This window comes from Dermacentor albipictus, chromosome 4 (genome assembly GCF_038994185.2).
Source record: "Dermacentor albipictus isolate Rhodes 1998 colony chromosome 4, USDA_Dalb.pri_finalv2, whole genome shotgun sequence".
Taxonomy (NCBI): domain Eukaryota; kingdom Metazoa; phylum Arthropoda; class Arachnida; order Ixodida; family Ixodidae; genus Dermacentor; species Dermacentor albipictus.
This window is the reverse complement of record NC_091824.1, coordinates 142906361-142932639: the sequence shown is the minus strand read 5'-3', so window position 1 is coordinate 142932639 and position 26279 is coordinate 142906361. Positions and strand designations below refer to the sequence as shown.

The 26279-nt window shown below is 47.1% G+C and overlaps 2 protein-coding genes across 2 annotated transcripts in view; both read left to right on the top strand.

The window, feature by feature from the left end:
* Positions 1–25516, top strand: part of LOC135915445 (ornithine decarboxylase-like) — a 115683-nt gene extending 90167 nt beyond the window's left edge. Inside the window, exons 2-11 of the mRNA XM_065448522.2 lie at positions 10616–10774; positions 11410–11518; positions 12396–12492; positions 12965–13041; positions 13781–13947; positions 14854–14988; positions 20667–20832; positions 22016–22169; positions 22944–23047; positions 24961–25516. Coding sequence (XP_065304594.1) covers positions 11456–11518; positions 12396–12492; positions 12965–13041; positions 13781–13947; positions 14854–14988; positions 20667–20832; positions 22016–22169; positions 22944–23047; positions 24961–25299 — 1302 coding nt within the window. The 5' untranslated portion in view covers positions 10616–10774; positions 11410–11455 and the 3' untranslated portion in view covers positions 25300–25516. The remainder of the gene's footprint in view (positions 1–10615; positions 10775–11409; positions 11519–12395; positions 12493–12964; positions 13042–13780; positions 13948–14853; positions 14989–20666; positions 20833–22015; positions 22170–22943; positions 23048–24960) is intronic.
* Positions 1763–4805, top strand: LOC135915444 (solute carrier family 22 member 7-like). The gene has a single exon (XM_065448521.2). It carries the CDS (start codon positions 2961–2963, stop codon positions 4803–4805), a length of 1845 nt encoding a protein of 614 aa, XP_065304593.1. The 5' UTR covers positions 1763–2960.
* Positions 25517–26279: the final 763 nt, after the last annotated feature.

Below are 26279 nucleotides of genomic sequence, written 5' to 3'. Positions count from 1 at the left end.
CCAAAAACTATTATGTAAATGATAAACCCAGCTCGTATACTGTTGTAGACAAACCACCTTGGCCTTCTTTGCAGCCTCAGAAGCGACCAAAAGTGGTGAACGTTCTTATGATATTCTGAAATATCTGACTGCATTGAGTTCATAGCTAAGAGACAGAAAGCATGAGTTAATATTAAAAACTGACCTCTTAAGCTGACTTGCTATAGGAATATTCTAGAGGAAATAGAGCCGCCATAACAGACATGATGCTTTAAATAGCTGAAGTGTGAACACATAATTTTATCAACTTCAACAAAGGAAAGGATATGTTAAAGCTGTCCTTTGATCTAAGCCGACACGTATTTAACGTTCAAGCATACAGAAACATGTCTTGCACATGCGAAGTCGGCACAGCCAAGACCACGTAACATAAGGCGCTTAACTTAAAAAAATATATGGCTGTGCGTGATTCTGTGGACAGCTGTTAGAAAAAGAACCTCGATGCGGCTCAATAGCGCTATTAGTACAACGAATTTAGACGTAATTTAAATGGAGGACGGGTCGGTCCTGGAAGAGATGTGGGGCCTAAGCAGAATGTACACGGCAGATACACTGCTGTTTTCGCATTGAAAGTGGCCCTTCATTCCAGCCTGTCTGCATACAACGCTCCTGTTTTTTGTCTACAAACTACTCTTTCTTGTGTTTAGTCAAAAACAAAGATAATCTTTCAAGGAACACTTGTCAGAAAGTAGTAAACTCGGCTAAGGGTGCAATGTTTTCTTGAAACATATTAGATATATATCAGGAGTGTGCGTATTTCCTTCACTCAATTTCTCTCCGGCAGAAATATGATTGCCGTCAAATAACCTATATTTTCATCAATGGTCACATAATGACCATACTATATTCGCGTGTGTCATGCGCGCGCACAATTGGTATCTATTTATGTTTTAAATGGAAGGCATCATATCTCTGTCCTGTCCTCTGCACGAAATAATCAAACATTTATTTTAGTTTACCCTCATGTCTATCGCGCATTTCTCTCTTCCTCGCGCTTCTGATACCGTGCAGTACTTACAACCAAGCGTGCGCTATACCACGTGGTTTACCCGCATGTACAAAATGGTCGTCAAACGCCATGCGCACGCTTTCGACGTCGATCACCTTCATCTTCCGCTCTGGGGCACATCTCGAACGGCCGCGTGCCACGCGATCTTCAAGGCCGTTCCCTTCGGGGTGGCCCGAGCAGCGTATTTCGTTGGGGGTCCCCGAAAAGGGTCCCCCCACTCGCCGCTGGCGTCGCCAGCGGGGCTCTCGCTTCGAAGCACCAAATTGGGCCACGCCTACTCGGTTGAACAGGGGGCCCATCGCCCATGGAAAATCATGCGCGTCTGCCCGCTGCCACTTGGTCGTCCCTTAGCTGGGAGGCCATTCTCTCGCTCTCAACATCGTCTGCCTTTCGCCGGCGCTCCGAACCGTCGTCGTGATTTTGGCGAATTGACGTGAAAGCGCCCGCCGGAGCTCGGCGCACTGGCCGCTTCGGCCAGCAGCGTCTACCCTGCCGGAACTGTGCCTTCTGCTCCCATGCGACGCGTGCTTCTTCACCGTGTCCGTTTTGTTGCTCGCCGAACGGGGCAGAGAAAGTCAACGAACGCAAGCACGACTGCTAAAACGATCGGCTGTTTCCTGTGCGCGTTTTTACTTCGCTTTCTTCTTCTTCTTTGCTTTTTTTTCACTTATGCCTAAATTTTGTGGTGGTGGTGGGGGTGATCGTGGTGGTCGCCTCCGCGAGGTATGCGCAACGATCGGCAGACGTCACTCGTTCTCTCTATCTCTGATGGCTCAATTGTCAGAATGCTTTGTTCGAGGAAGCCAAAAAACACTCGAACGTAACGCTGGCCAGCAACGACCTTTCCAGTGCTCAGTTTGACTTGAACAAGAGTGCTTTCTACCGAACTCTGAAATGTTCTCCCTGAACTCTTTCTGAGAAAAGGACAGGTTTTGCTTCGTTGAGCAGTTGGCATTGTAGCTTCGTTGTGCAAAACAGCGCCAAATATTCGACGCGCTTCAGGCGTTAGAATAGATGGCAAATACAAGCAAGAACCAAACCGTATGCCCTGGCAGCAACACGTAAGAGTCGCAGGCTTTCAAGATGAAAAAAAAAGAAATTACTTTTCCTCTATCAAAACATATTTAGAGACGAATAGAGTCCAATATTTAAAAATATAAAGAAGAAGCTGGCCGGACTGAGACGTGTATCAACGGCAAAAGCATGACCGAAGAAAGCGGCCGTCAGCTGGCAACATAAATATTTCGTTTTGACGAATATTTACGCTGTTTTACAAAACTTGTAGTTTGACTAAAATTTCTGGTTGAGTTTTGGGCTTCCATTAAGTGTTTTACAATATTGCTTGTCAGCTTGACAACGCAGAAACCTGTTTTGAGGCGTCTGTCTCTGTGTATATAGATTCATCATGGCAGTTGGACTTGGTGGGATCCGTTTTGAAACCTGCGAGAGAGAGCTGTTAAAAGTAATCTGTCATAGCCCACCGTTTCCGAGCGTTGTAGTGTCCGTGGGACCCCTCTTGCGTAATTTATGTGGAGTCACGCAACCACTGCCGTTGTGATTCATCTCACGCGCGCCACGTTCGCTACGGCTAAGCGCTGTCAATCGTGTGCGATGCGGCCTACGGGGACGCTAAATTAGCGTTGTTAGAGCACTCTGATACGTGATACGCCCATTTGGCGTATCACGTATCATCCAATACCTACAAATGACAATAAATGTTTATCCGCTTGACAGGGGTGTACGCTTCTTTCATCTCGCTCATTCGCCCAGGAGTGGCGCAGCCTTCTCTGTGCACGAGCTAGCAGCTGCATGAGCACGTAGAAGAAGAAATTGAAGAGCGAAGCAGTGGTTATCAATTTTTGAGATCGTCTTAAAGGCGTCAGCTTCTTCGCCAATATCGCATCGTGCGCAAATGTCTGTGCTTGAGAACAAGCACAAGACGGGCTCTTCGCTCCGTACCTCGGACGCGGCCGTCTCTCGTGGCGGACAGAGCGACAGGACTGCGAGCATCCCCAGCACCTCGACCCTCCGCCAGGCCCGACATGGCGAGAAACGACGCGCCTGGCAAGCGACAGCCGACAGCGAGCGTGCCTACGGCAGCAACAGCTTTCGGCTGCTCCTCCTGCTGTTCGCCCAAACGTCCGCCTTTGCGTCGTACGTGCAGGGTTGGACCCGGGTGGCAGACGTCCAGCCCGTCGACTATTGGTGCATGCCCCCGTCCAAGTACTCGTACATGTCCACGGCCCAGTGGTTCAACGTCGGCATTCCGCGTCGCCCCGACGGCAGCTACAGCCATTGCGCGTACTACGAGCGGCCCCGATCCGCGGTTTCCGAGCCCAGCGGCGCCGAGGTGCTCTGCGACCACTGGTACTACAACGTGAGCGAGAGCACACACAACTTGCTCGTCGAGTGGGACTTGGTCTGCTACAGGACCTGGCTCTTGGACGTCGCCGAGGCCGCCTTCGTAAGCGCGAGCGCTCTATGCGCGCCTTCCATGGGACTCGCTTCGGACATGTTCGGACGGTGGCCCGTGCTGTACGCGTCGGTCGTCGTGCTCTTCTGCACTGGGCTGACCCAGTGCTTCGCCACGACGCTGGCCTCGTACGTCGTGCTACGCTTCACGTCACAGGCGTCCGCCAGTGTCCTGGAGCTAATCGCCATCGTCCTGCTGTTCGAGTCGACGCAGCTCGCCCAACGCGACTCTTTCGTTGCGCTCGCGATCTGCTTTCCGACGATGCTGGTTCCTACCTACGTAGCCGCACTGAATTTGTACACGCGGGACTGGAGGACCCTACGCCTTGGCGTGGCTGCACCTTCGCTGTTGCTGATCGTCTTGGTTCACTTGACCAGCGAGTCTCCGGACTGGCTCGTCGTCAACGGTAGGACTACGGAAGCCGAGCGCGTTCTGATGTGGACCGCGCGATCGGACCGCACAGAACCTGGCCACGTTAAGGATAGGCTGAGCGCAATAACCGGCTCTCTTGCACTGTCCGGCGAGCGGCCAGCGACGGTCGCCGGCAGCCCCAACTTTCGCCTGCTTTTTACCGGGCCCATGCGCTACCTCTCCTTCTGCACCTTTGGCTTTTGGTTCTTTTCGTACGTGGGATATTTCAGCCCCAGCTACGTGGAGGCTCACGCCCACGTCTACGACCTCAGGTGGATTGCGTTGGCGTTGAACGTACTCGGAATGCTGACCTCGTATTTTATGGCCAAGCACTGCGGCTACCGCTACCCTCTCTCCGTGTTCGCGCTCACGACCTCCGCCATGGTGGCGCTTAAGTCGGCGCTGAGCACGCTTTCGCTGCGCGTGCCGCTCGCATGGACAATAATTTTGGCCTACATACTTTTCAACATGCTGAGCGTTTTTCTTTCCATCCACACCGTGAATATATTTCCGACCAGAGTGAGATGCATCGGTTATTCTTTCGCCTACATGTGCGGAACTGTGGGAGCTATGATGGCGGCGATCATGAGACGCGCGGAGAGAGCGCTGCCGCATATTTTGAAGCCGTTTCCGGTAGCCCTGACTGCGGTCGGCATGGTTGTTTTCTCCATGAGCATCCTGCTCCTACCGAAACGCGCAAAAGAGGATCCGACTGGCAGTTCCCAAAAGGAGAAGAGATCGATTGCGCGCCGTTCGCTGTTCGAAGAAGCAGAGCGACAGATGACGTCAATGGTTTCTGACTATGCTGGAACAGGTACAACACAAGCAAGCAAGCGAGCAAGCGGCCACGCAACCAACCAATCAAATAAATAAATAAATCGACCTATTTGTGTATCCTGCTATCCTTCAATTGCGATATATGTTGCCGACTCAAACAGAACTGATTATGGTGACACTAGTGTCCCGAAAATCACCAAGTGTATGCAGTTATGTTGTGATTGAGCGTGTTCACGTCAGGGCAGCGAATAAATGCACAATGCGTCTCTGGCGTCCCTCTGCGTAAAGTATTTTTTCTCTCTCTGCAACGTGCGTAAACGAGATACCACGCGAGATCCTTGACACCCTGTGGGACCAGCAATCAATTGACATAATCACTTGTGTTCATCGGAAGAGTGAATGGTCGTACAATTCACTTACATTCATAGAATGTCATCGCTTTGAGCATCGTTGCTGTCGGCTTATAGGAGCCGTGCATGCTTGTAGGTAGATTATAAAAGCGAAAGCACTATATATCTCATGACGCGGTAAATCCGGCGTTGGCGTGAAGTCATCGAACCCTCGACCTTTGGTGGGTGTCGAACCCAGAACCTTTGTTGCTAATTAAGGCAAATTATAAGACGACCAATTGGGATACAGTTAATTAAGGCACTCGAACCGACGACTTTGCATCGTGCGCACCTCGTGACGAACGCCGTTCGCAACCTGACGTCGCGGTGCTTCTGCTGACGTGGCCGCTCATCAGACCCTCGACCTTTGGTGGGTGTCGAACCCAGAATCTTTGTTGCTAATTAAGGCAAATTATAAGACGACCAATTGGGATACAGTTAATTAAGGCACTCGAACCGACGACTTTGCATCGTGCGCACCTCGTGACGAACGCCGTTCGCAACCTGACGTCGCGGTGCTTCTGCTGACGTGGCCGCTCATCAGACCCTCGACCTTTGGTGGGTGTCGAACCCAGAACCTTTGTTGCTAATTAAGGCAAATTATAAGACGACCAATTGGGATACAGTTAATTAAGGCACTCGAACCGACGACTTTGCATCGTGCGCACCTCGTGACGAACGCCGTTCGCAACCTGACGTCGCGGTGCTTCTGCTGACGTGGCCGCTCATCAGACCCTCGACCTTTGGTGGGAGTCGAACCCACGATCTTTGGTGTTGAGGCAATGTTAAGACACAGGTAATGAAGATAGAGCTAATACACTGGAACTCACGACCTTTGCTTTTAAGGCGAAGTTAAGGCACAGTTTATTAAGATTGAGTAAATGGAGGCACTCGAACGTGCGACCTTTGGCGGGAGTTGAACCAACTACCATTGGTCGTAATTAAGGCGAAGTTAACTAGGTTAGAGTTAATTCATTCATTCGAACCCACCACCTTTCTTGGAAATTGAACCCTCGACCTTTGGTTGGAGTCGAAGCCACGACCTTACGCTGTGCGCACTTTGTGATGAACACCGTTGGTCATGTGACGTCGCGGCACTTTTGCTGACATGGCTGCTCGAGCCACATGGTCGCAATGCTTTCGCATTCATCTACGTAAAGATAACTAAGGGCTCCTTGAATTCGTGGTCTTTTCTTCTTTTTTTTCTTTTTTTTTTTTTGCCACGTTTCAGAAATTCCAAGCTTGCAAGAAAGTTTGCGTACGTCTTTTTAGCAAGCAAGCCCAGATGCCTGGAAAGTGCATATAAAAGACGAGTAGAATAAATACAGCTGTTGCTGAGACTTTTACACGTTACAAAAGAAAAGTAAGCGATTAAAATTACAAGTACTTCTTTAAAATGTAATTGGTTAATTACCATTTAGTGCCCTACAGAAACGACTGATTACCTTTACGTTATTTTTGTCCCAAATTTTATTACCTTTGCATAGATAAAGTAGAACGGGCTATTAGAAAGGACAGGATAGAGCTCGGTCCTACCCGCCGTGGTTGCTCAGTGGCTATGGGGTTGGGCTGCTGAGCACGAGGTCGCGGGATCGAATCCCGGCCGCGGCGGCCGCATTTCGATGGGGGCAAAATGCAAAAACACCCGTGTACTTAGATTTAGGTGCACGTTAAAGAACCCCAGGTGGTCGAAATTTCCGGAGTCCTCCACTACGGCGTGCCTCATAATCAGAAAGTGGTTTTGGCACGTAAAACCCCATAATTTTAAACTTGATGGTACAAATTACTGAAAATTCGCGATTTCCATCAGCATTTCATAAAAAATTCAAGACCTAAATTGAAAATTCGCTGGCAAAAGTCACTGGATATGAACTTTTTCTTTTAGATGCAACAAACTTCAACAAATTAGTGCAAGAACGATTTCTCCTTTTCCATGTATATAGATAGGAGCCCCCGAGCTGAGGCTTCCTATTAGGTAACACATGCCTGCAGTGACCCAACAGGCGTGCCACTTTGTGCTCCATGTCACATGATCTTCTGAGAAATAATGCGTGGCATAAGATACTTCTTGGAAGACGAGCCATATTGAGAAGCAGTTGTTCCGGGGACATACTGGTAATGCAGGTAAGGAATGGAAGAGAACGACAAAGCAGTACCGCATACCTGAGTGTTCCATGTTGTGCACAAAATTTGCAGCTTCAAAGAAGGCTTCCGAGCGTGCAAGGGAAACACCAGAATGTTGTCAAAATTTTTGCGGGGTTGTGTATTGACTCGAACATGCGAATGGGAGTGCTCTACCAGTGCCTGTGCTCGGGAAACAACATTTGTCACCGCGCACTTAACTGGCTTTCACCCTCACAGCTGTTTCAGGAAATCATTATTGATATCTTTATTGACATCATATATTTCGCAAGAAACAGCACATGTTCACTTAATCAGGTTTGATTCACTGAAATTAAAATCAGATATCGTGAACAAAGGACTCACGTAACTTCTTACGCTGAGCGGTCGATATTAGACCTCAAGAAACGAGAATAATTTGAATGGAAAACAGTGTTGCTGGCTTTGGTTGATGTAGACATCATGATGCTGGCGACGTACTCCTAGAAAAATACGAGTAATAACAACATTACGCACTTCCACTACTTGTGCTTAGGAGGTATCTCTTAGAACAGTGTCAATGTTTTCCCTTTTGCGAATCTAATACATTTAGAAAGAACAACTGCAAGAGTGCGTACGTCAGTTGATGAAGTAATATTTGCCTAGCTGTACCGTCCAAGGGCTGGCTGACTCATTTAGACAGCTAGCAAGATCGCTGAGCCATTATCTATTACTTATATTATATAATATATATAATAATAATATATGTATTATTATTTTGACCACCTGGGTTCCTGTAACGCGCCCCTAAATTTTAAGTATAGGGGCATTTTTGGGATTTCGCTCCCATCGAAGTGCGGCCTCCGCGGGCCGGAAATCAGCGCGCTTAGCTGCGCAACCTGTTAGCCGCAAAGCTGCACCAGCAGGTCTCCCGACGTGCTACGAAGCGCATCAAGAATGCGCTTAGGCCGACATTGTACTTCCCGAGTGTTGTCGAAATCAAGCATCTGGCTTCAGTTCACGTCTGGCCTCTGTGTGTGTGTGTGTGTGTGTGTGTGTGTGTGTGTGTGTGTGTGCGTGTGTGCGTGCGTGCGTGCGTGTGTGCGTGCGTGTGTGTGTGTGTGTGTTTGTGTGTGTGTGTGTGTATGTGTGTGTGTGTGTGTGTGTGTGTGTGTGTGTGTGAGAGAGAGAGAGAGAGAAAGAGAGAGAGAGGAAAGCGAATTATACAATATTATACATGGGAAATAACCACCAAACAAAACAGTTGAAAAACACAGAAACACATCAAGCTTTCCGAACCCACCACCTGCTTTGTCATTGGACAAAAAGCAAAGAGACTGCCGACGTCTCTTTTTTATTTATTTATTTTAAAGCAAACGGGAGTATGCTCTTGCTTTCTGAATTTTTTTTTCGACGCCCCATAACAGGGACAATACACAACCGAGTGCCGAACACGCGATGCCATATGCCACTATTGTTTTTTACGGTATCTGCTTTGCTGCAAAATACCAGATTTTCGTTTGTCTGTAGATGCATATATGGAGTGTGTTATGTTATCAAACCGGCATTTGATTCGATAGAGATACCAGAGTCATGGATGCATTGCGTAATCAAGGAGTACAGGAGGCATACGAGAATATATTGGGAAATGTCTACAATATACCACAGCTATCTGAGATCTCCACAAAGGAAGTAGAAAATTACCTTTCGGGGAAAGGCTCAGGCAAAGAGACGCAATTTCTCCAATGCTATTCACTGCATGCTTAGAATAAGTACTCAAGCTATTAGACTGGGAAGGCTTAGGAGTGAATATCAATGGTGAATATCTCAACAACCTTCGTTTTGCAGATGGTATTGTCCTGTTCAGCAACACTAGGGATAAATTGCAACATATGTTTGACACGAGAAGAAAGGGCGTTAACCGAGGGGCCCGATTTTTATTAGTCATATTATAAGAAGCCAACAAACACTGACACCAAGGGCAACATAGGGGAAATTACTTGTGCTTAATAAATGAAATAACGGAACGATAAATTAATAGAAATTAAAGTGGATGAAAAGACAACTTGCCGCAGGTCGGAACTGAACCCACAACCTTCGCATTTCGCGATGGTTGTGGGTTTGCGAAGGCGTGCATTTCGCGAATTTCCCCTATGTTGTCCTTGGTGTCAGTGTTTGTTGGCTTCTTATGATATAACATATGTTTGAGGACTTTAACCGAGAATGTGGAGGAATATGGTTGAATATTAATACGCAGAAGATAAAAATAATGTTCAATAGCCTGGAAAGGGAATAGGAATTCATAAACGCCAGTCAGCCTCTACAGTCTGTGCGGGAGTACGTTTATCTTTTGCGGTGCGGTTTAGTCTCGCTAACGGAATTTGGTGATTTGGCCTACAATATGACTTTGGTACATATCTAAACTACTACTGTACTGGGCTGTACTGATGCTGATAATTTCTGGGCTGCACTGATAATAATGTATTGATGATGGCACTGGACTGAATGGATATGTGTGCGTAAAAGCATGACTGTGCGCCAACAGAATGGAATTTATGCGAGCGAGGACATAGCCACCGTCGGGTACTGGAGGAGAGGGTGTAACGACAACAGAAGTCGCGGCTTGCGGTGGCAAACGGAAATTCTCAGCAGAACACAGCAAACTCTGGAGATGACCGGGCGTATCAATTACACCGACACTCGTACTTACTGCTAAACACTTATGTAGGGGAGACGTCGTGAGATGGCAATGCGACAAAGCGTCTTGCCTATATAATCGTGGCGTTGTAGGTGCCCAAGTAGATTCACCTGAACAGTCTACTTAATTCCTTGTAATATGATATGTAAGTACGACCACGGTGTAGACGTATATAAACATGAAGCATGAAAACGTGATTTACGCATATAAAGTAAGGGAACAAACGCGAGCGTATATGCTGTTAGCAAAAGGATAAATCGGAGCTAATGAGCGATGTTTGAGAAAAAACACGACTAAAGGGTATGTGGCTAATAAACAGAAACGTTTACATAAATAATCAGAGACTAAATTTACGGTGAAAAGCTACCTAGTGCAAGTGAGGGCATATATATATGCTCTCACTCAAACATTAGGACCATGTTCTCTGGTCAATTCACAACTTGCCTATTTATTGCTTCCACGCCGAAAAGCTTCCTATTCTAATTTGGGAAACAAAGGTCGAGGGGTCGAATTCACAAAGCTCTTCGTTCGTAAGTGCTCTTTGATACTGGCTGCCCACCTTCGGTAACATGTCCGACATCACAATTCAATTGGCCATCACGAACGATTCTAGCCTAATATATTTTTGTGAATACGGGTACAGATTTTGTCGGGCACGGTACAAGGAAGCGTTTTTTAGGAGTGCTCTTCCGCAATTTTTTTTCCCCGTGCATGTGCAGACAGGTGCACGAAACATTCACATTCGCTCGTTGCGCATGGGCTGGGCCAATTTGTAGCCTCCCACCAGCTGCAGAGTTCCACTTCGAGCCACGGAAAACACAGGCGGCCAAGCCCCTAGCAGCGATAAGCGATTCACCGAAGCCGCGGACACTTTTCCGGTAAGTCGTCAACACAAAGCGAGGCCAGGAGCTAGAACTTTTGGTTGAGGTAACTGCAAGCGGAAACGGCTCAACCGTATCATTGCCATGGCCGACGGGCTTTTGTAGTAACATGCATTAGGACTGCTAAGAATTTTCCTTTACGAACACTTCTATCTCAAGAGCCTTTTATGAGTGCGGGCCCTTATGCGTATGTGCAACGAAGTCGCCTTAGAACTGATGGTGAAGTGGTGCTTAGTGCGGGTAGGCTACAAACCTGTAATTCTTTTAAAGCGTGATCACATCTGCCGCTTGATTAGCACGCGTGGAGCACTAGTCAGAAAGCACCTTAGCGCGCTGTGCACATTCTCACAGGCTATAGAGTCGTTGCTCCGCCTAGCAAGCACCCTACGTTGTTCTTACCGAGGGCGATGGCTCGGGCTACGCGAGTTACCTGTCGTAAGCTAAGGTTTCCGCTTCCGTAAGAAGAAAAACGTTTAGAAGGTTAGTTTTACCCCATCTTTTTTTTCCTTTTTTGAAGCCTACTTAAACAGGACATTGCTCGGTATAGGCGGCGCAGGGTATTGTTTTTGTTTCCTATACTTTTTTTGCCAAACTATGTGTGACGAATACTGCTCGACAGTGCTTGTTTCTAGCCTCCTCTGGACGGGCAAGCGTTTGACTGGCGCCTTACGGAGCGACATGTCCTTCGTTCACGTGGGAGGCACTTTCCGAGAGGTTGCCATGAAGGTGGTGCAAGAACAAGTATGTCCGTTTTCGTGAGCGTGCACTTCAATTACCCCAGTAGCGGGCTTACGGATTGCCTTGCTTTATTTGGAAGAGATTAAATAGTCGGTGCGCTTCACATATCACCCGTCATTCGCCATATACGACAGAGCGTTGACGCGACCTCCGCTACAGAACGAGAGTGCTTCCTCCATCATAATAGCTCACTCATAAAGATATATAAGCATTTAAATAATGCTCGATAACTGTTTTCTGGCCAGGAGAGCGCAAACGCAGCAGCTAAACTAGTGAACACGGGAAAGGTTCCTGGGGGCTGTTCAGCTTGAGCATAACCAATAACTTTTCTTATGGGTGAACCCGCTTGCTACCTCTTGTCTTTTCAGTGCAAAGCAGAATTACTAACACGTGAGATAAGACGTTCAGCAAGCAGCAAGGAGCAGTTCTCTTAATTTATATATGCAGGAAGGGTTAGAAACGAGGTGGGTGCTGAGATTATATGAGGTGGCAATGACTCATTTCAGATTCCCACACAACCAACAACACTAATAGAACGGTGTAGCATGGTGACAAAGAAGAATCAGACTTCAAAAGAGATGAAATTCGGGCTATTTGGTTAATAATGATCACCAAATACCAGCGCGTAAAAAACAAGGTGCAAGAACGCCGCTGTGTATGTCTCTTTACGTTCGTTTCTTTTTTTTTTTTAACGCGCTGGTACTTGACGATCAGGAATCGGACGTAGACTGAGTTCGCGCAAACATTGCATGCATATAGTATAGGTATGACGAAGCCAGCACGTTTGCAATGATCTAGATGGCGCAAAGTCGTAGTTATTGTTTGTATGATCATTAATTTAGGCACGTATAACGGTAAACCTCGTTCCTCCTCCTTCCAGGAAGAAGACAACGCCTTTTATGTGTGTGACCTGCGAGAGCTGAAGAACAGAGTGCGCCTGTGGCGGCAGGAGCTGCCGCGGGTGGTTCCGCATTACGGTGATATATTGTTACAGGAATTTCCAGGCCTAACAGTTTTCATATACACGAAGGCATCCAGAGACTAAGCTGGCAAGCGTTGACTCCGAAACAACAGCAAGAATATATATTGAACTCCCTGTGCAAATACATTTAAGGTTTTGTTACTTGGTTTATATAATCGATCACACTTCCCCGTTTATCCGACATTAGACGGGATAACATAGCGACGACAAGGGGTAAACAAAACATTGATTTAGTGCAGCACGCTATAGCACTGTGCGCTCAAATGCATGCACACGTGCGTTTAATAGTGCACAAAAATGCACGGGCGCATATCTTCGTTATACTTTTCTTGGTGCAGACGATAAAAAGTGTTTTTTTTTTTCGCATAAAGCACAAGACGATAATAGCAGTACAAGAGTACGAATTCTCACTTGTGAAGAAACGTAATGTTAAAGACACGATAATTTTTTTTTCATTTGTTTTTCAGCCATAAAGGCTTGCACAGATCCCGTCGTCATGCAAACTCTAGCATGCGAAGAAGTGAACTTCGACTGTTCAAATAAGGTAAGAGGAAAGCCGGACAACTTCGAGGCTGCCCCCCCCCCCCCCTCCCCTTGGTGTCTTAGTGGCTGTTGCCCCGACCGTGGCGGCCGCATTTCCATGGGGGCGAAATGCGAAAATACATGCGTACCGTGCATTGGATGCGCGTTAAAGAAGGGCAGGTGGTCGAAACTAATCAAATCATAGTTCTATCACGTAAAACCTCAGTATTTAATTTCTTTTCATCTTTTTCCCTCTCAGGCTGCTTGAGACATGAGGTAACAATCGTCCATGGCAATGTAATACGGAAGCGTCACTGCAGCGACAGTGCAGCTTCATTAATGCCAACGACAACAAAATTTGATATTGTGCTTGCGCGTACTCACACAAACGTATTGCACAGGTATGTAAGGTACGCACACAACAAATACATCATAGCTTCCATTACCTTTTTATGAACTGCGCATATACGTTAAACGGTCTTGTTGGTGGATCCCAGAACCGAGCGCGAACAATACAAAGAGTGAAACGAAATATACTAAGACAAACATAATTGGTTTCTCCAACCTTATGCTATGCTCTGCTCGTGTACGTTCCCCTTACCTTATAATCTACGCGAATGTATAGATAACTATATACTACAGCAGTAGCCTGCACATATTAAACACAATTTTCTGGTATGAACTATTGTGTCGCATGGAAACCTAGGCTTGTTGTTATTTTGCGGAAATTAATGTTCTCTCTCTCTCTCTCTCTTCGACAGTGGGAAATCGAGGTGCTTGTCAGCGCTGGTATTGACGTCACTCGGATTATTTACGCCAACCCCGCCAAGCAGACATCCCATCTGGAGTTTGCCAAAAATGTTGGAGTCACTTTGATGACCTTCGACTGCGCGGAAGAACTGGAGAAGATTTCAGACAAGAAGGCCAGGTTATATAGAGGAATCTTGTTAAATGCAAGAAAAAGAAAAAAGAACATTTTAACTCGGAAGTTAGACTAAGATGACACGTGGTACACGAGTCGAAAGCGGAAGCCTGTCTTTAAGGAGTCCAAATAAAAGGACTAATCCTTTCTTTTGGTGTTAGAATGGTTAGGAGTGCTTTCTTTTGTCATTCTACGTTCAAGTTGCACTTCCTTATAAGCCTCATGTTCCCGCTCATTTTAAGGTGCTCGGAACTGACCGATTCGTAGAAGATCAAGAGCCAACCAAATTATACATGAGCTAGATATTTATAATTGCTCTTTAATTTGAAAACTACAACAACAAATGAAATACGGGAACTTTCATACCTCGATATTATATAAGGAAGAAAAATTTACGATCAAATTACTTGAATCGTACCTGGTGAATGGTTCTAATTGGGTGAAACAAATTTCTCTTTATGTAGGACGCGTAGAACTCACCACTGTATTTTAAATACATCTTTTGAAAAGCCCTGTTAGCCGAAGAAACAGTCTCGTATAAACTGTAAATGCGTGCATCGATATTTATGCGCCTTAGGAACATTATAAAGTGTAATTTACGAAAGTACGGCTTTTATATATATCTGCGGTTTACAACATTGTTGCTCCATTTTCGGGTGTCTTGTGATGTTTTAGTGTCGTTATAAATTTTCTTAAAACCTACTCTAGTGATAGCGCAATTTAAAAACAACAACACATTTTGTTTTTGTTTTTGTGTTATTGCAAACAAATTTATTGGTATAGGTTCAACAGTTGCCTAAAACAGGCATTAATCACTTTTGGCAGTATCGCCGAGACGGAGTTTGACAAGCACAAGCTAAAGTGATGGCTTCGGGCACTCGTATTCATTAGCACCTCTTAAAATCTTTATAGGCTTCTGCTAAGGATCAAAGTTCAAACAGACGCACTCGGATGCAAGATGGCCTCAAAGTTTGGATGTTCGCTAGAAGAAGCCGCATCTCTGCTACACACTGCTATAAGTTTGGGCCTGTCTGTGATTGGCGTTGCGTGAGTCAAATGTTTGCACTCGCTCAGAATTCGCGTTCCTTCATGTGCTTGTCGATGTCCTGTTATAACCGTTCTTCCCGCCACATTGGGTCACTGGGTATGAGCGAATGGATAAATGCCGCTTCTCAAAGACAAAAAAAAATCCTTTTAAATTAAGCTTATCCGGTGCTGGGCAGAATCGAAACCGTGCCATGTATATTCAGACACGCGCCATGCGCGGACTTCCAGGCGGCGGCGCTAGATGGCGCTGTGCGTCCAGCGACATGCACGAGAGAGGAGCCCGGTTGCATTTACGCCTCGGGCATGAAGCGTTTCGGTGGAGGCAATAAGGTGTGTCGCTACACTGATTTAATGCTAATCATATTAACGTCAACGATCATCGTGGTATATGAGTTCTGCCGGAATCTTTTTTCTTACTTTCATTACTCTAATAGGATGCTTTGCGTTAGGTAGCGTCTTGTTAGAGCTGAACTAATGCTCTATCTAAAAGACTTGATATAGAAGTGTAACAATTTCAAATTTTAATGTGATAGCATTCGTTGCCTACCCTCGCCCCCAGTTTGGCCTGGCTCGGTGGCTATCTGTGTGACCTGTAATGATGACCACGCAAAAAAAGAAAGCTTTTTAAAATTTAGTATCCTTCGAGGATCGAACCCAGGCCTGCGGCATGGTAAGCGAGCAAATCTGACAGTACAGTGAGCAGTACATACGAAGAAACTAACATCATACAAAGCAACACCCTCCGTCGCACTAAACACTAGGAAGAAGCTAAACTCTCAACAGTTTGCTTTAAAGTTCTCTGTTAAAAGATGATACAGGACGCGCCTCAGCAGACGTCAAACCGGAAAACGCAGCCTTGCTTAATCGCATTACTTGGTCATTACCTCGTTGCCGCAGCCGTCTTCACTGCGCATACTTCCGTGCAACTTTGAGCCAGCATCGTGTAAGGGAGGCATTTCTCGCTCAAAGGCCACTCACATGTACCCCTCTTTCTTATATATATATGCGCGCGCGCACGTGTTTGTGTGTGTGTTTGTGTGTGTGTGCGTGCGTGCGTGTGTGTGCGTGCGTGCGTGTGTGTGTGTGTGTTTGTGTGTGTGTGTGTGTGTGTGTGTGTGTTTGTGTGTTTGTGTCGCTCTTGATGAACGCCGGACTCCGCCGAAACGTCGACATTAGGTGTCCTTGCTTTTCTATGTGCGCCTGCACTTCATTCAATTTATTAAACACCGGAATCTCTGTCGTCGTCGTTGCGAATCTCCCATGGCTAGCAAAATGACAAAGATTAAGAAATTGGTAATCAGTCAGAGTGCTTCGGCCAACGCGTCGGCGCCAACCGCCACAGAAGCACCAGTTCCGGCCAGTGACTCGGCCGGGGCCGCCAAGCATAGGGCAGCTTCCAGTAAGGAAGATTCAGATTCGCAAACTAATGAGATCAAAGACATGCTGGTCACGCTCAATAAGAGCATGCAGCAGTTACAGCAAGGCTTAGCACAGGTGCAAGTCGGCCTAAAGGACCCAAAGAGAGGCCTAGGCGCGCTGTCCGATCGCATGGAAGCCCTAGAGCGTCTGGTGATCCCAAGTAATAGGTCCTAACTCCTATGCAGGTCGTTGTTCCGAGCGCGTCGGGGACTATAATCAGGGCTATGAGCACATCGGCGCGTCAGAGTGGGGAGGGGCGGGGGGGCACTTTTTACGTGCACCTGCGCTTACAGCGGGTAGCACAGAAAATTTGTCTAATCGTGGATTGTTCCAAAGAGGAGTTCAGAATTCGGCACTGGAACTATAGGGGTACTCCAATAAGAGGGATCCGTTGCAGCAGTATTTTAGATCACTAGCTAACAAACCACGGTTAATAGCATTACAGGAAACCCGCGTCTCTGCCGCATCCCTCCCTGGTTATTGGGCTGTCTCCGTGCAGCTCGGAGGTCGGGGAGTATGCACGTTAGTGGACAGGAGGCTTACACACTTGTTTCATGACCTGAAGCTGGTGAGTTGCAAGGTCGCATACGGAATGGTGGAGGTTCTGCTCAACACGAGACAACGCAACCAGCGGAGAAACAGCGTGTTTATAGTCAACATCTCCAGCAATCCTTGGGACTCGCGACAGCAGTTCAAAACGATACTCAAGAAGTCCGTCGACCTGGCCGGCACCCATCCCCTGGTCGTCGTCGGGGATTTCAACGCACCCTACGGAGTGTGGGGGTACGTCTGCGACACGACCAAGGGCCGAGGTCTGTGGCAGAATGCCAATGGAATGGACATCACGCTCATCACAGACAAGGCGTTTCCCACCCGAATAGGCAACTCGGTGAGCCGGGGCACCACCCCAGATCTGGCGTTCGTAAAGAACGTCGAGGGAGCCGAATGGCGTAACACAACAATGGATTTTGGTAGCGACCATTACGTGCTCGAGACGGTCTCGAGCACGTAAGCGGGTCTCGACGAGACCCGCTTTGACGTCGCCCGAAGTAAATCCAGATAGTTCACCGTCACGGAGTAGGACCTTTTTCGCCAGCTCCGTGGCAACGACAGCGCACCCGTCCACAAAAACCTGGAAGATTGGTGGGAGCTAATCAAGAGTGACACCGAGTCATCCACTAAGAAGATCATCAGCGACCTGGAGATAGAGAAGGTGGACAGCAGGCTAGCCCATCTGATCGAGGCCAAGCAGGCGCTGCTTCTCCGATGGAAGGGACAAAGGTTTAACCGAAGATGGAGGAAAAATATCTCCGAGCTTAACAAGGCCATCGAAGATCACTGTCAGACCCTCGGCAAGCAGCAATGCGACGGGCAGATGCGCAACAGCAAGTCCTAGGGCATGCTAAAACATCTCCTCGACGAGGGCACCACCAGATCCAGTCAGAGACACACGCTCGCCAGAGCCCTTCACGAAGCTACCACATCCTGTTCCAGGGACGAGCTGGTCGCCAAGCTCACGGAAAAGTACCTTCCCGTAAAGCACGGAGACGAGTAAGACTGGTTTCCCTACTACCTCGGCCCAGCCCGTTCAGAGTTGGAAGAATACTTCACCATGGAGGAAATTAGACAAGCCATTTTTTGCTCTCAATGGCAAGAGGGCGCCAGGTGGCGACAGAATCACCAAAAAGATGCTGCGGAACCTTGATCGTTCTATCGGATACCTCACCAAGATTATCAATGAGACGTGGAAAAATGGCAACGTCCCAGAGCTATGGAAGACCGCCAACGTCGTCCTGGTCCTCAAACCCAGCAAGGCTCCGAACGTGGACAACCTCCGACCCATCTCTCCCACCTCCTGCGTCGGAAAAGTGGCGGAGCACGTCGTCCTCAACAGACTGAACAGATATCTCGAAGAGAACAACATCTATACTCACAACATGAGTGGCTTCTGTGCCGGCCTCTCGTCGCAGGACACCGTGAAGATGATCAAGCATCAAATCATCGACGGCAGTACCAGGAACACCAGGGCCCTGCTCGGACTCGACCTCGAGAAAGCGTTTGACAACGTTCTCGATGAATACATTCTGGCCTCCGTCGCAGACTACGAGCTGGGCCCCAAACTATATAACTACGGCCGTTCGTTCCTAATGGGGAGGAAAGCGAAGCTGCGGATTGGCGACTTTGTCTCTGACGAGGTGCTCCTGAGCCCATGGAGCACGCCGCAAGGCTCGGTCATTTCACCTACTCTCTTAAACATCTGCATGGTCGGCCTCTCAAGTAATCTGGCCCAAGTTGAAGGTATATCTAACACACCCTCTTCGCCGACGGCATCACGATCTGGTGCACCGGCGGTAGCGAAGGGCAAATAGAAAGCGCCATGCAGGAGGCGGTAGACATCACGGAGCAGTACCTGCTACCTACCGGACTCGGATGCTCCCCGACCAAATCTGAGCTTCTGCTTTATAGAAAAAAAAGGGGGCAGACCCAAGGGCTGGAAACCGGTCTCGGAAAGTGACATTCATCTTCTTTAAAACTGATGGTAGCGCTAAAAAGGAACGGACACACGATGAAAAGACGACACGACGACGACATTCCTTTTTAGCGCTACCATCAGTTTTAACGAATGCATCACCAACTAGCCCAGCACCAAGTTTTATTGACATTCACCTGTTCATTCGGAGTGGTGACCCGATACCCAGGGTCGACACCGTCGGAGTCTTGGGTATGTTTATTGAATCAGGTGGCGGCAACGGCACTGCTTTGCGCAAGATCATTGCGAAGACCGACAATGCTTTTCGCCTCTTGCGAAGGGTCACGAACAGACATCGTGTACTCAAGGAGGACAACCTGCTTCGGCTCATCACCGCCTTTGTGCTGTGTCACTTCACCTACATGGTGGCCATGCACAACTGGCTCAGAGCCGAGCGGGAAAAGCTTAATGCCCTCATTAGAAAATTCGTCAAGAGAGCCCTCGAGCATGCTGAACGCATGCCGAGGACCTCGTTCGGCTCGGCATACACAACACTATGGAGGAGATAGCCGATGATCAGGAACGAGCCTAGCTAACTCTGCTGTCCACCACGCCGGCCGGCAGGCGTATCCTCGAGGAGATCAGACGCGCATCCACCAAGAACTTGGCTGAAAACACCCAAATTCCCAGAGAAAAAGGGGAAAAGATCGTGGTCGCCCCTTTGCCCCGCAACGTTCATCCCGTTCACAACGCAGGTCTTCGCAAAGCAAGAGCATTAAATATACCGAAGCAAATAAACAAGGACAAGATCGAAGCAAGCTTCATGAACGCAGCTGCATACCAGGACGGCAAGTCTTATGCGGTTTCTGTCATGGACACGCTGGGCAAAGTCATCAACTGTGCTTCCGTTCGGACGACGAACCCCGAGGTGGCCGAGCAAGTGGCCATTGCACTCGCCATGCAAGACGGTCGGAGAGAAAGGGCGTTTGACGATTCGAAGGTGGCCGTCAGGGCATTGCAGAAAGGCCGGGTAGTCCGGCAGGTACTTCAAATTCTGAAAGGCGCCAAGCAGGGCGACACCTCCATACACTCCATTCTCTGGTTCCCTGCCCACGTCGGGGCGATTGAGGGGGCTCCTCTGAACTTCAACGAGTCTGCCAACGAGGCTGGCGCGTGGTTTTACCGACCGCGCTGCCCTCGGATCGGGCGACTCTCTCCCCGGACACAGAGACGCTTCTTGCATAAAACTGGAAAAACATCAAGCCGAGCTTGTCTGTCAAAACGAATGCGATAAATATTTACAACCAGCCAGTCAATAAATTACTTAGTCGCAGTGTCTGTTTTCGTTATGGGCTCACTAGGGGTGCGATCTTGTACGCGTTCCAAAATAGAATGGAGGCGGTCCGTTCCACCGAGCCGCACATGGTTGGTCAGTTTGAAAGGTGAAGAACGCCATGACGTCAATTGTGAAGTGATATCTGCTGTCAATCATTCCGTGTTGTCTGCTATCGGACAAACGCAACGGAACGGACCGCCAATTTCGCGACGGAAAGAACGGACCGCCTCCGTTCGAGTTTGGAACGCGTACAAGATCGCACCCTAGAACTTTCAAGAGACTATGGAACCTGTTCTCATGTTTCCAACCTTGCGTTTTTGTGGAGAATACAGGCAGGACCACTGCCTATACATTCTTGCTGTGTTCTTCCTATATTCTGCCTGTATTCTGCCTATATTTTAATTGAATACGGCTGCAATTACTTTCGCTACAATACAAAATTCTATTTTCCAGGTTTCATGCTGGCGCCATTAATTACAGCCCTGAAGCTTTTACACTCGGTATCGCTCAAGCTCGAGAAGTCTTCGACATTGCTAATGAGTTAGGAATGGAGATGAGCGTGCTTGATATCGGTGGAGGATTCCCGGGTGGCATCCGAAAACGAGATTCCTTTGAGAAGGTAAAGAATTGACACTAAGCAAAGCACGTGCATTTTCTGCAATATGTCCACGGCGTAGTTACGCCAATATTTGATATCGTGAGATATCTGCCCGAAAACCTGAAGCTAAATGCACTGGCCTTCTCTTCTCACAGTTTTATCAAAAATTATTTCTTATGCACTGGTACAACAGTATGTGGAACACTAATGTACTGGAGAGATTGTGTTAGGAGATATTATGTTGACATGTATTGAGCATCGAAAGACCTGTTAATTTTATTTGTTAAAATGTTAATCAGCAGCTATCGCCATGTGCCTGATGTCAACCTTCATGAATAATGCGGCGTCAGAAAATAATCTCTTTATATCTACTTTTATCATTGCAAAAAAACATACTTTCGCCAAAACATATTGCATTTATCACGCATCTTTCCTTAAAAAATTATACGTATAGAAAACTAGACATACCGCATACTATGTGGCAACATACTGGATTTTATATTCGACACGCACTGTTCATATGTTGGATATGAGAGTTACGGGGCATGTGTTCTTTTTTTTTCTTCTTCTAACAAGGTGGGAGCACTGATTCCGCTAATATAATAATTTTTGGTAAACGCAAAAATATTTTCTTAGTCAACAGCTGCATTAGTTTGCATGAAATATGCAGATTTTTCAGATTTCAGAAGAAAAACGTCCAATTGTAGTTGTTCGTGTGGAATTCTTCAAGCCGCCAGAAGTTGTGGAAGCAGTGGAAGCAGTCTTTACCATAGCCTAGTTTGGCAGATTGTATGAATTGAGCACTGCAGTCAGCGTAGATCCGTGAACAAACTCGAATAAACGCATGTCTTCTTCAAAAAAGTTAGCCTATGACGAATGTGCTAACTTCTGAATGCTTCGAGTCATGGTAGTATTTATCCGTGTCGCCAGTTATGTGGAGTCAGGCCGCAGATAGAGAGTCGCCGCGGCCACGACTTATGATGAAGATGGTCCCGCGGGGGAGCGGCAAGTGAATCATGCGACCCCTCAGGCTGGGCTCGCTAGCATGTCCTATTAGCGTTCAAGTGTGCACGCGGCGTTCTTTTTTATTTGGCAGCGCTGTAAGTGGTTGTCACATACGCTTTCATGAAAACCACAACTGCAGCAAAGTTTCAAAGGTTAGCGGGCATTTGACTTTCAAAACGCATGCAATTTCACTGCCCAGATATGCCAGGCCGTGAGAGATGCTCTAGACCTGCACTTTCCAGAATCCAGCGGCATAAGCGTCATAGCCGAGCCCGGTCAGTACATGGTGACGGCGCCCTACACTATGGCAGCCAAGGTGATCGCCAAGCGGACCCGGCAAACCAGCATCGACGGTGCGTTTTTCACGCATTCCTTGCGTACGTGTGCAGAGGTAAAGGGTTCGGCTTCCGGTAGTGGCAGCGGCCATATTCTAATGGATTGGAATGCAAGAACTCTGGTGTACTTCCACGCACGTTCAATAAGCCGAAAGGATAGAAATTATCCTGGATCCCTCAAATATTGGGATCTCTAATAGGCCAAGTGTTGCCTTGGTGTGTTATCCCAATCAATCAATCAATCAATCAATCAATCAATCAATCAATCAATCAATCAATCAATCAATCAATCAATCAATCAATGAAAATCACTTATCTTTTGGTCTGCGGGGCTGGTCAACCACGAGCAGCTTTTTTTCTCCACTTTCCCTGTGCAATACTGTGTTTTGCTTGTGGAAATAAACCATATCATTCCTTACCATTATCCTGCTGTACAAATCGAGTATAATATTATTGCAATAGCTTAAATTTTCACGCGATATCAGAGCTGACTTCTATACGAGAAGATATGGTTCTTGAAATCGAAGGAAGTTTCACGGGAAGTGTGAGACACGAAGCAGTCAACAGTGGTCTAGCAAGGTGCACGCCTTGTTCGACCAGTAAAGAAAGGCTTCATTTCTAGGCGCCCTAACTTTATTACTTCCATGCGCCTCCTATAGAAGAAAGGTGACGGACAGAAGTGTAATGATAACTCTGTTTAAGTAATATCGCACTTATTGGCATCGCTAGCCTATATAAGGCTGAGCGTATGAGACATTACTTGTGCAAAATATTTTTTTTCCTTTCCCATAGGTGCTCTTTGTTATCACCACGATGTCTACTTGAACGCAAGTAAAGAGAATTGCGTTCCACGAGAAATGTACACATTCTTGGACATCAGTTACCAGCCGCTCAATGTAAGAGAGAGTAATATCAACTTTATTTCAGAAACTGGTCTTTCTCTGAACTGTCGTCTCTGGTCACACATCGCGTGGTGCTTTGTGGTTGGAAAATTTCATGGATGCGCTGAAAGTGTCGTTCGAGGAATCACCAGAATATGGGAGAGAGGTGTACCGAGGACAGTTCTCCAGCTCATCTACAGATCGGCAATACATGGGGGCAGAAGGAAAGAATTGCTTTTTAGTATGGGGAACCTCAGCATTTACTAACGTCCAGAAGTTGAATTTAGCGCAAAAGAGAGCGCTTCGCAACAATGTTAGAGTTTCGTGGTTTCAGCATACTGAGATTATTTTTTTTCAGCATCTCGTGCGGCGCCAGTTACGAAATGGTTAGAAGGCATTCTGATCAAGCGTTACGAAGCCAACGTTATGCAAAATATATAATTTATTCTAGAATTTTCAAAATTAAAGCAATTAAAGCGGAAATAAGCGTCCTCAATGTACGCGCCTGTCCTGCTTGGCTAATTTCTATGACGCGAACTAATTATGGTCGCCAGATGTTACGTTATTATCTTTCATATCTGTTAAACAGTACGTCGTTATAAATGTGTAGCGAGTTACTATGTACATATGGAAATTTTATTGTGTAACAGTTGGATTGTGTCTGCATTCACATTTATTTTATTGTTGTCGTTGTTCTTGCCATAATACTGTCCGCACATTTCTGTAACTACGAAGGGAAACACCTCTTGTAGGTAGACACCGTCTTTCATTAACCTTTTTGCCATGTTTTTAGTCGGTTCCCACCTCACATCAGCCTAACGTCGATGTTAAATAAGTCGATTCTGATCCTGGTTCAAGGAAACATGGCGAGGATTTAGTGCTATGAGAGAGAGACAGAGAAAAAGAGGGAGAGAGAAAACAAGGGGAGGAAACGCAGAGAGGTCAACCAGACGCGCGTCCGTTTTGCTAAGCTCTAGACTGGAGTTAAAGAAAGGGGAATAGAAAGAAAGAAAAGAGGGAGTGAGCGCCGACTGCACGTGAGAGGATGCACAGGAGCACTATAAGCGGTCTCTTAAACCGGTGCACATAAAGTGCTCTACTAGTGCACGAACCACTTTTAGTGCCAGTGAAGGATGTGGCCACGGTCCCAGTATATTTGACTAAAAGAACGACTAGTCCAGCAAGTGTAAAGTATGGCTGGGTAGCCACCGTACACTTGGTAGCGCAGGTGGCTGTGCGGGCGCTCAATATCATAAGCAATGTCGTGGCACCGTTGGCCAGTGTCAGTGCTTGTAGTTTGTCAAGTAGGGAAGCATCGTGGCGGTTTAATGCACGATAAGACGCGGGAAGACATGTGTCGGAGTCTGGATCGACGATATTCTCCGTGCTCTGCGCGACGAGTCCACGGGCAAATAAACATCGTGCCACGCACGTGAGATTCTCGGCACTTGTATCTCTCGAGCGAGGTGGGGAGCGAGCTCGTTTCACTGCATCCCCTGGTGTTACGGTATCTACTAGAGGATGGTATGTATCGCAAGGTGTATTCTCATGTATGATGAAAGCGTCGCTTGAATGTGGGGAGGTAAAGCGTTGTATAGTTGCATGGACCAGCAAACATCCAGGATGCACTGTGATGCATTACATGGCGTTGCGAAAATGCATTACGCTGAAGCAGTAATCTTGGAAGAAAAAAAGCCAACATCACTGTAAGAAAAAGCGGTACGTAGCGCGTAATCCGTACGTGGTAGAGGTATCCGTCGCTAGATTACTGCTTCAACGTAACGCATCTTCAAAACTTTCGTGTCAAAACAATGTGTTCGGATCAATATTTCCTCACTCAGCAATGCAACAGTAGCAAAATTAATAGCAGTCGGTGGAAGAGCAGTTACACGTGCTTGTTCAGTTTACGAGCGCGCACATACTTGCAGCCGCCTTACAACCGCGCCCGCAAACACTTGACCACGTTGTGGGGCGCCACGTGTCACCCTTTGGACAAGCTTGAGGACTGCGTGCCATTCTTCGAGGTTTCCGTGGGCGAGTGGCTGGCAATCGACAACGTGGGCGCCTACGGAATGGTCAACGCGAACGGCTTCAACGGCACCGGCTTCCCACCGGTTCACTACATAACCGATGCGGAGGACGCACCACGTGTCGCCCATTTTCTAGAAGCCTCTCCGCTCACACCCGGCTACAGTCAGCCCCTGCAGGCCATGAAAAAAAGCAGCTCTAGGGGAATAACCCCAGCGTTACTGAGTCGCGCATCCTGAGACAAGCGGCGGCGGCAGCACATTCCCACGTTAATTATCTTCGATGCCACCAACGAAATTGCGTTTTCGTCTCAGATAAATTTCTGTAGCATCCAAACACAGAATAAGAACTCCTAATCGTCGGCGCTTACTTATTATTGTATGAACCTGCGAACTTAGGTAGTTCATTAATTCTACAAGCTCTTTGTAAGACATTATGAAGTTATAGGTGTCCTGGTTCCCATTGAGACACTATATCCCAAATGACCAGTGTATTAAAGAGAGAGGTTGTCCTCCCATCAAATAGTCCGCTTCATCTTCTGGTGCAAAAGAGCCTCTGATTCAGGCGTATATTTTTTCTGCCTTTACTTTATATACTGCACGCGAGTATGAACATGAGTGAGTGCCTGCTAGTGTGAGTAGGCGTGATCCAGATCGAAACCACTCTCGATGAAAGCACACGTAAACAAGCGACATATATATATATATATATATATATATATATATATATATATATATATATATATATATATATATATATATATATATATATATATATATATATATATACACACTCACTCACACTCACTGGCACTCACTTATATACTCGTAAACACGTCCAGTCACCCTCGCTGCCACACGTGCTCATATTCACTTCCACTCACACTGACAGGAAATAACTGGCGTTCGTACTTACGGGTTCCCGCACTCACCGGCACTCACGCACTTTCGTATTCACGTCAACTCACTCTTACCCTCACTTACTCACGTTGACACTGAGGCTCACCGCTCATAACCTTATACTCACACTCATAAACCTGTTCGTCCTCTCCGCCGGTGCCATGTTTTCGAGACAGTTTGGTCTCTAGCTTATCAATTGTCCTAGCGGCCATAGGGACGAAAGCTGCGTAGACACTGATGCTGTTTTCAGCCTCTGTAGTCAGTGCTGACGCCCAGCTGCCGATACTCATCCTCGACTGCACTCACTCACGCTCACACTC

What these genes read in the sequence shown, in the direction of transcription:
- LOC135915444 (XM_065448521.2), top strand. Translation starts at nt 2,961, where the DNA reads ATGTCTGTGCTTGAGAACAAGCACAAGACGGGCTCTTCGCTCCGTACC.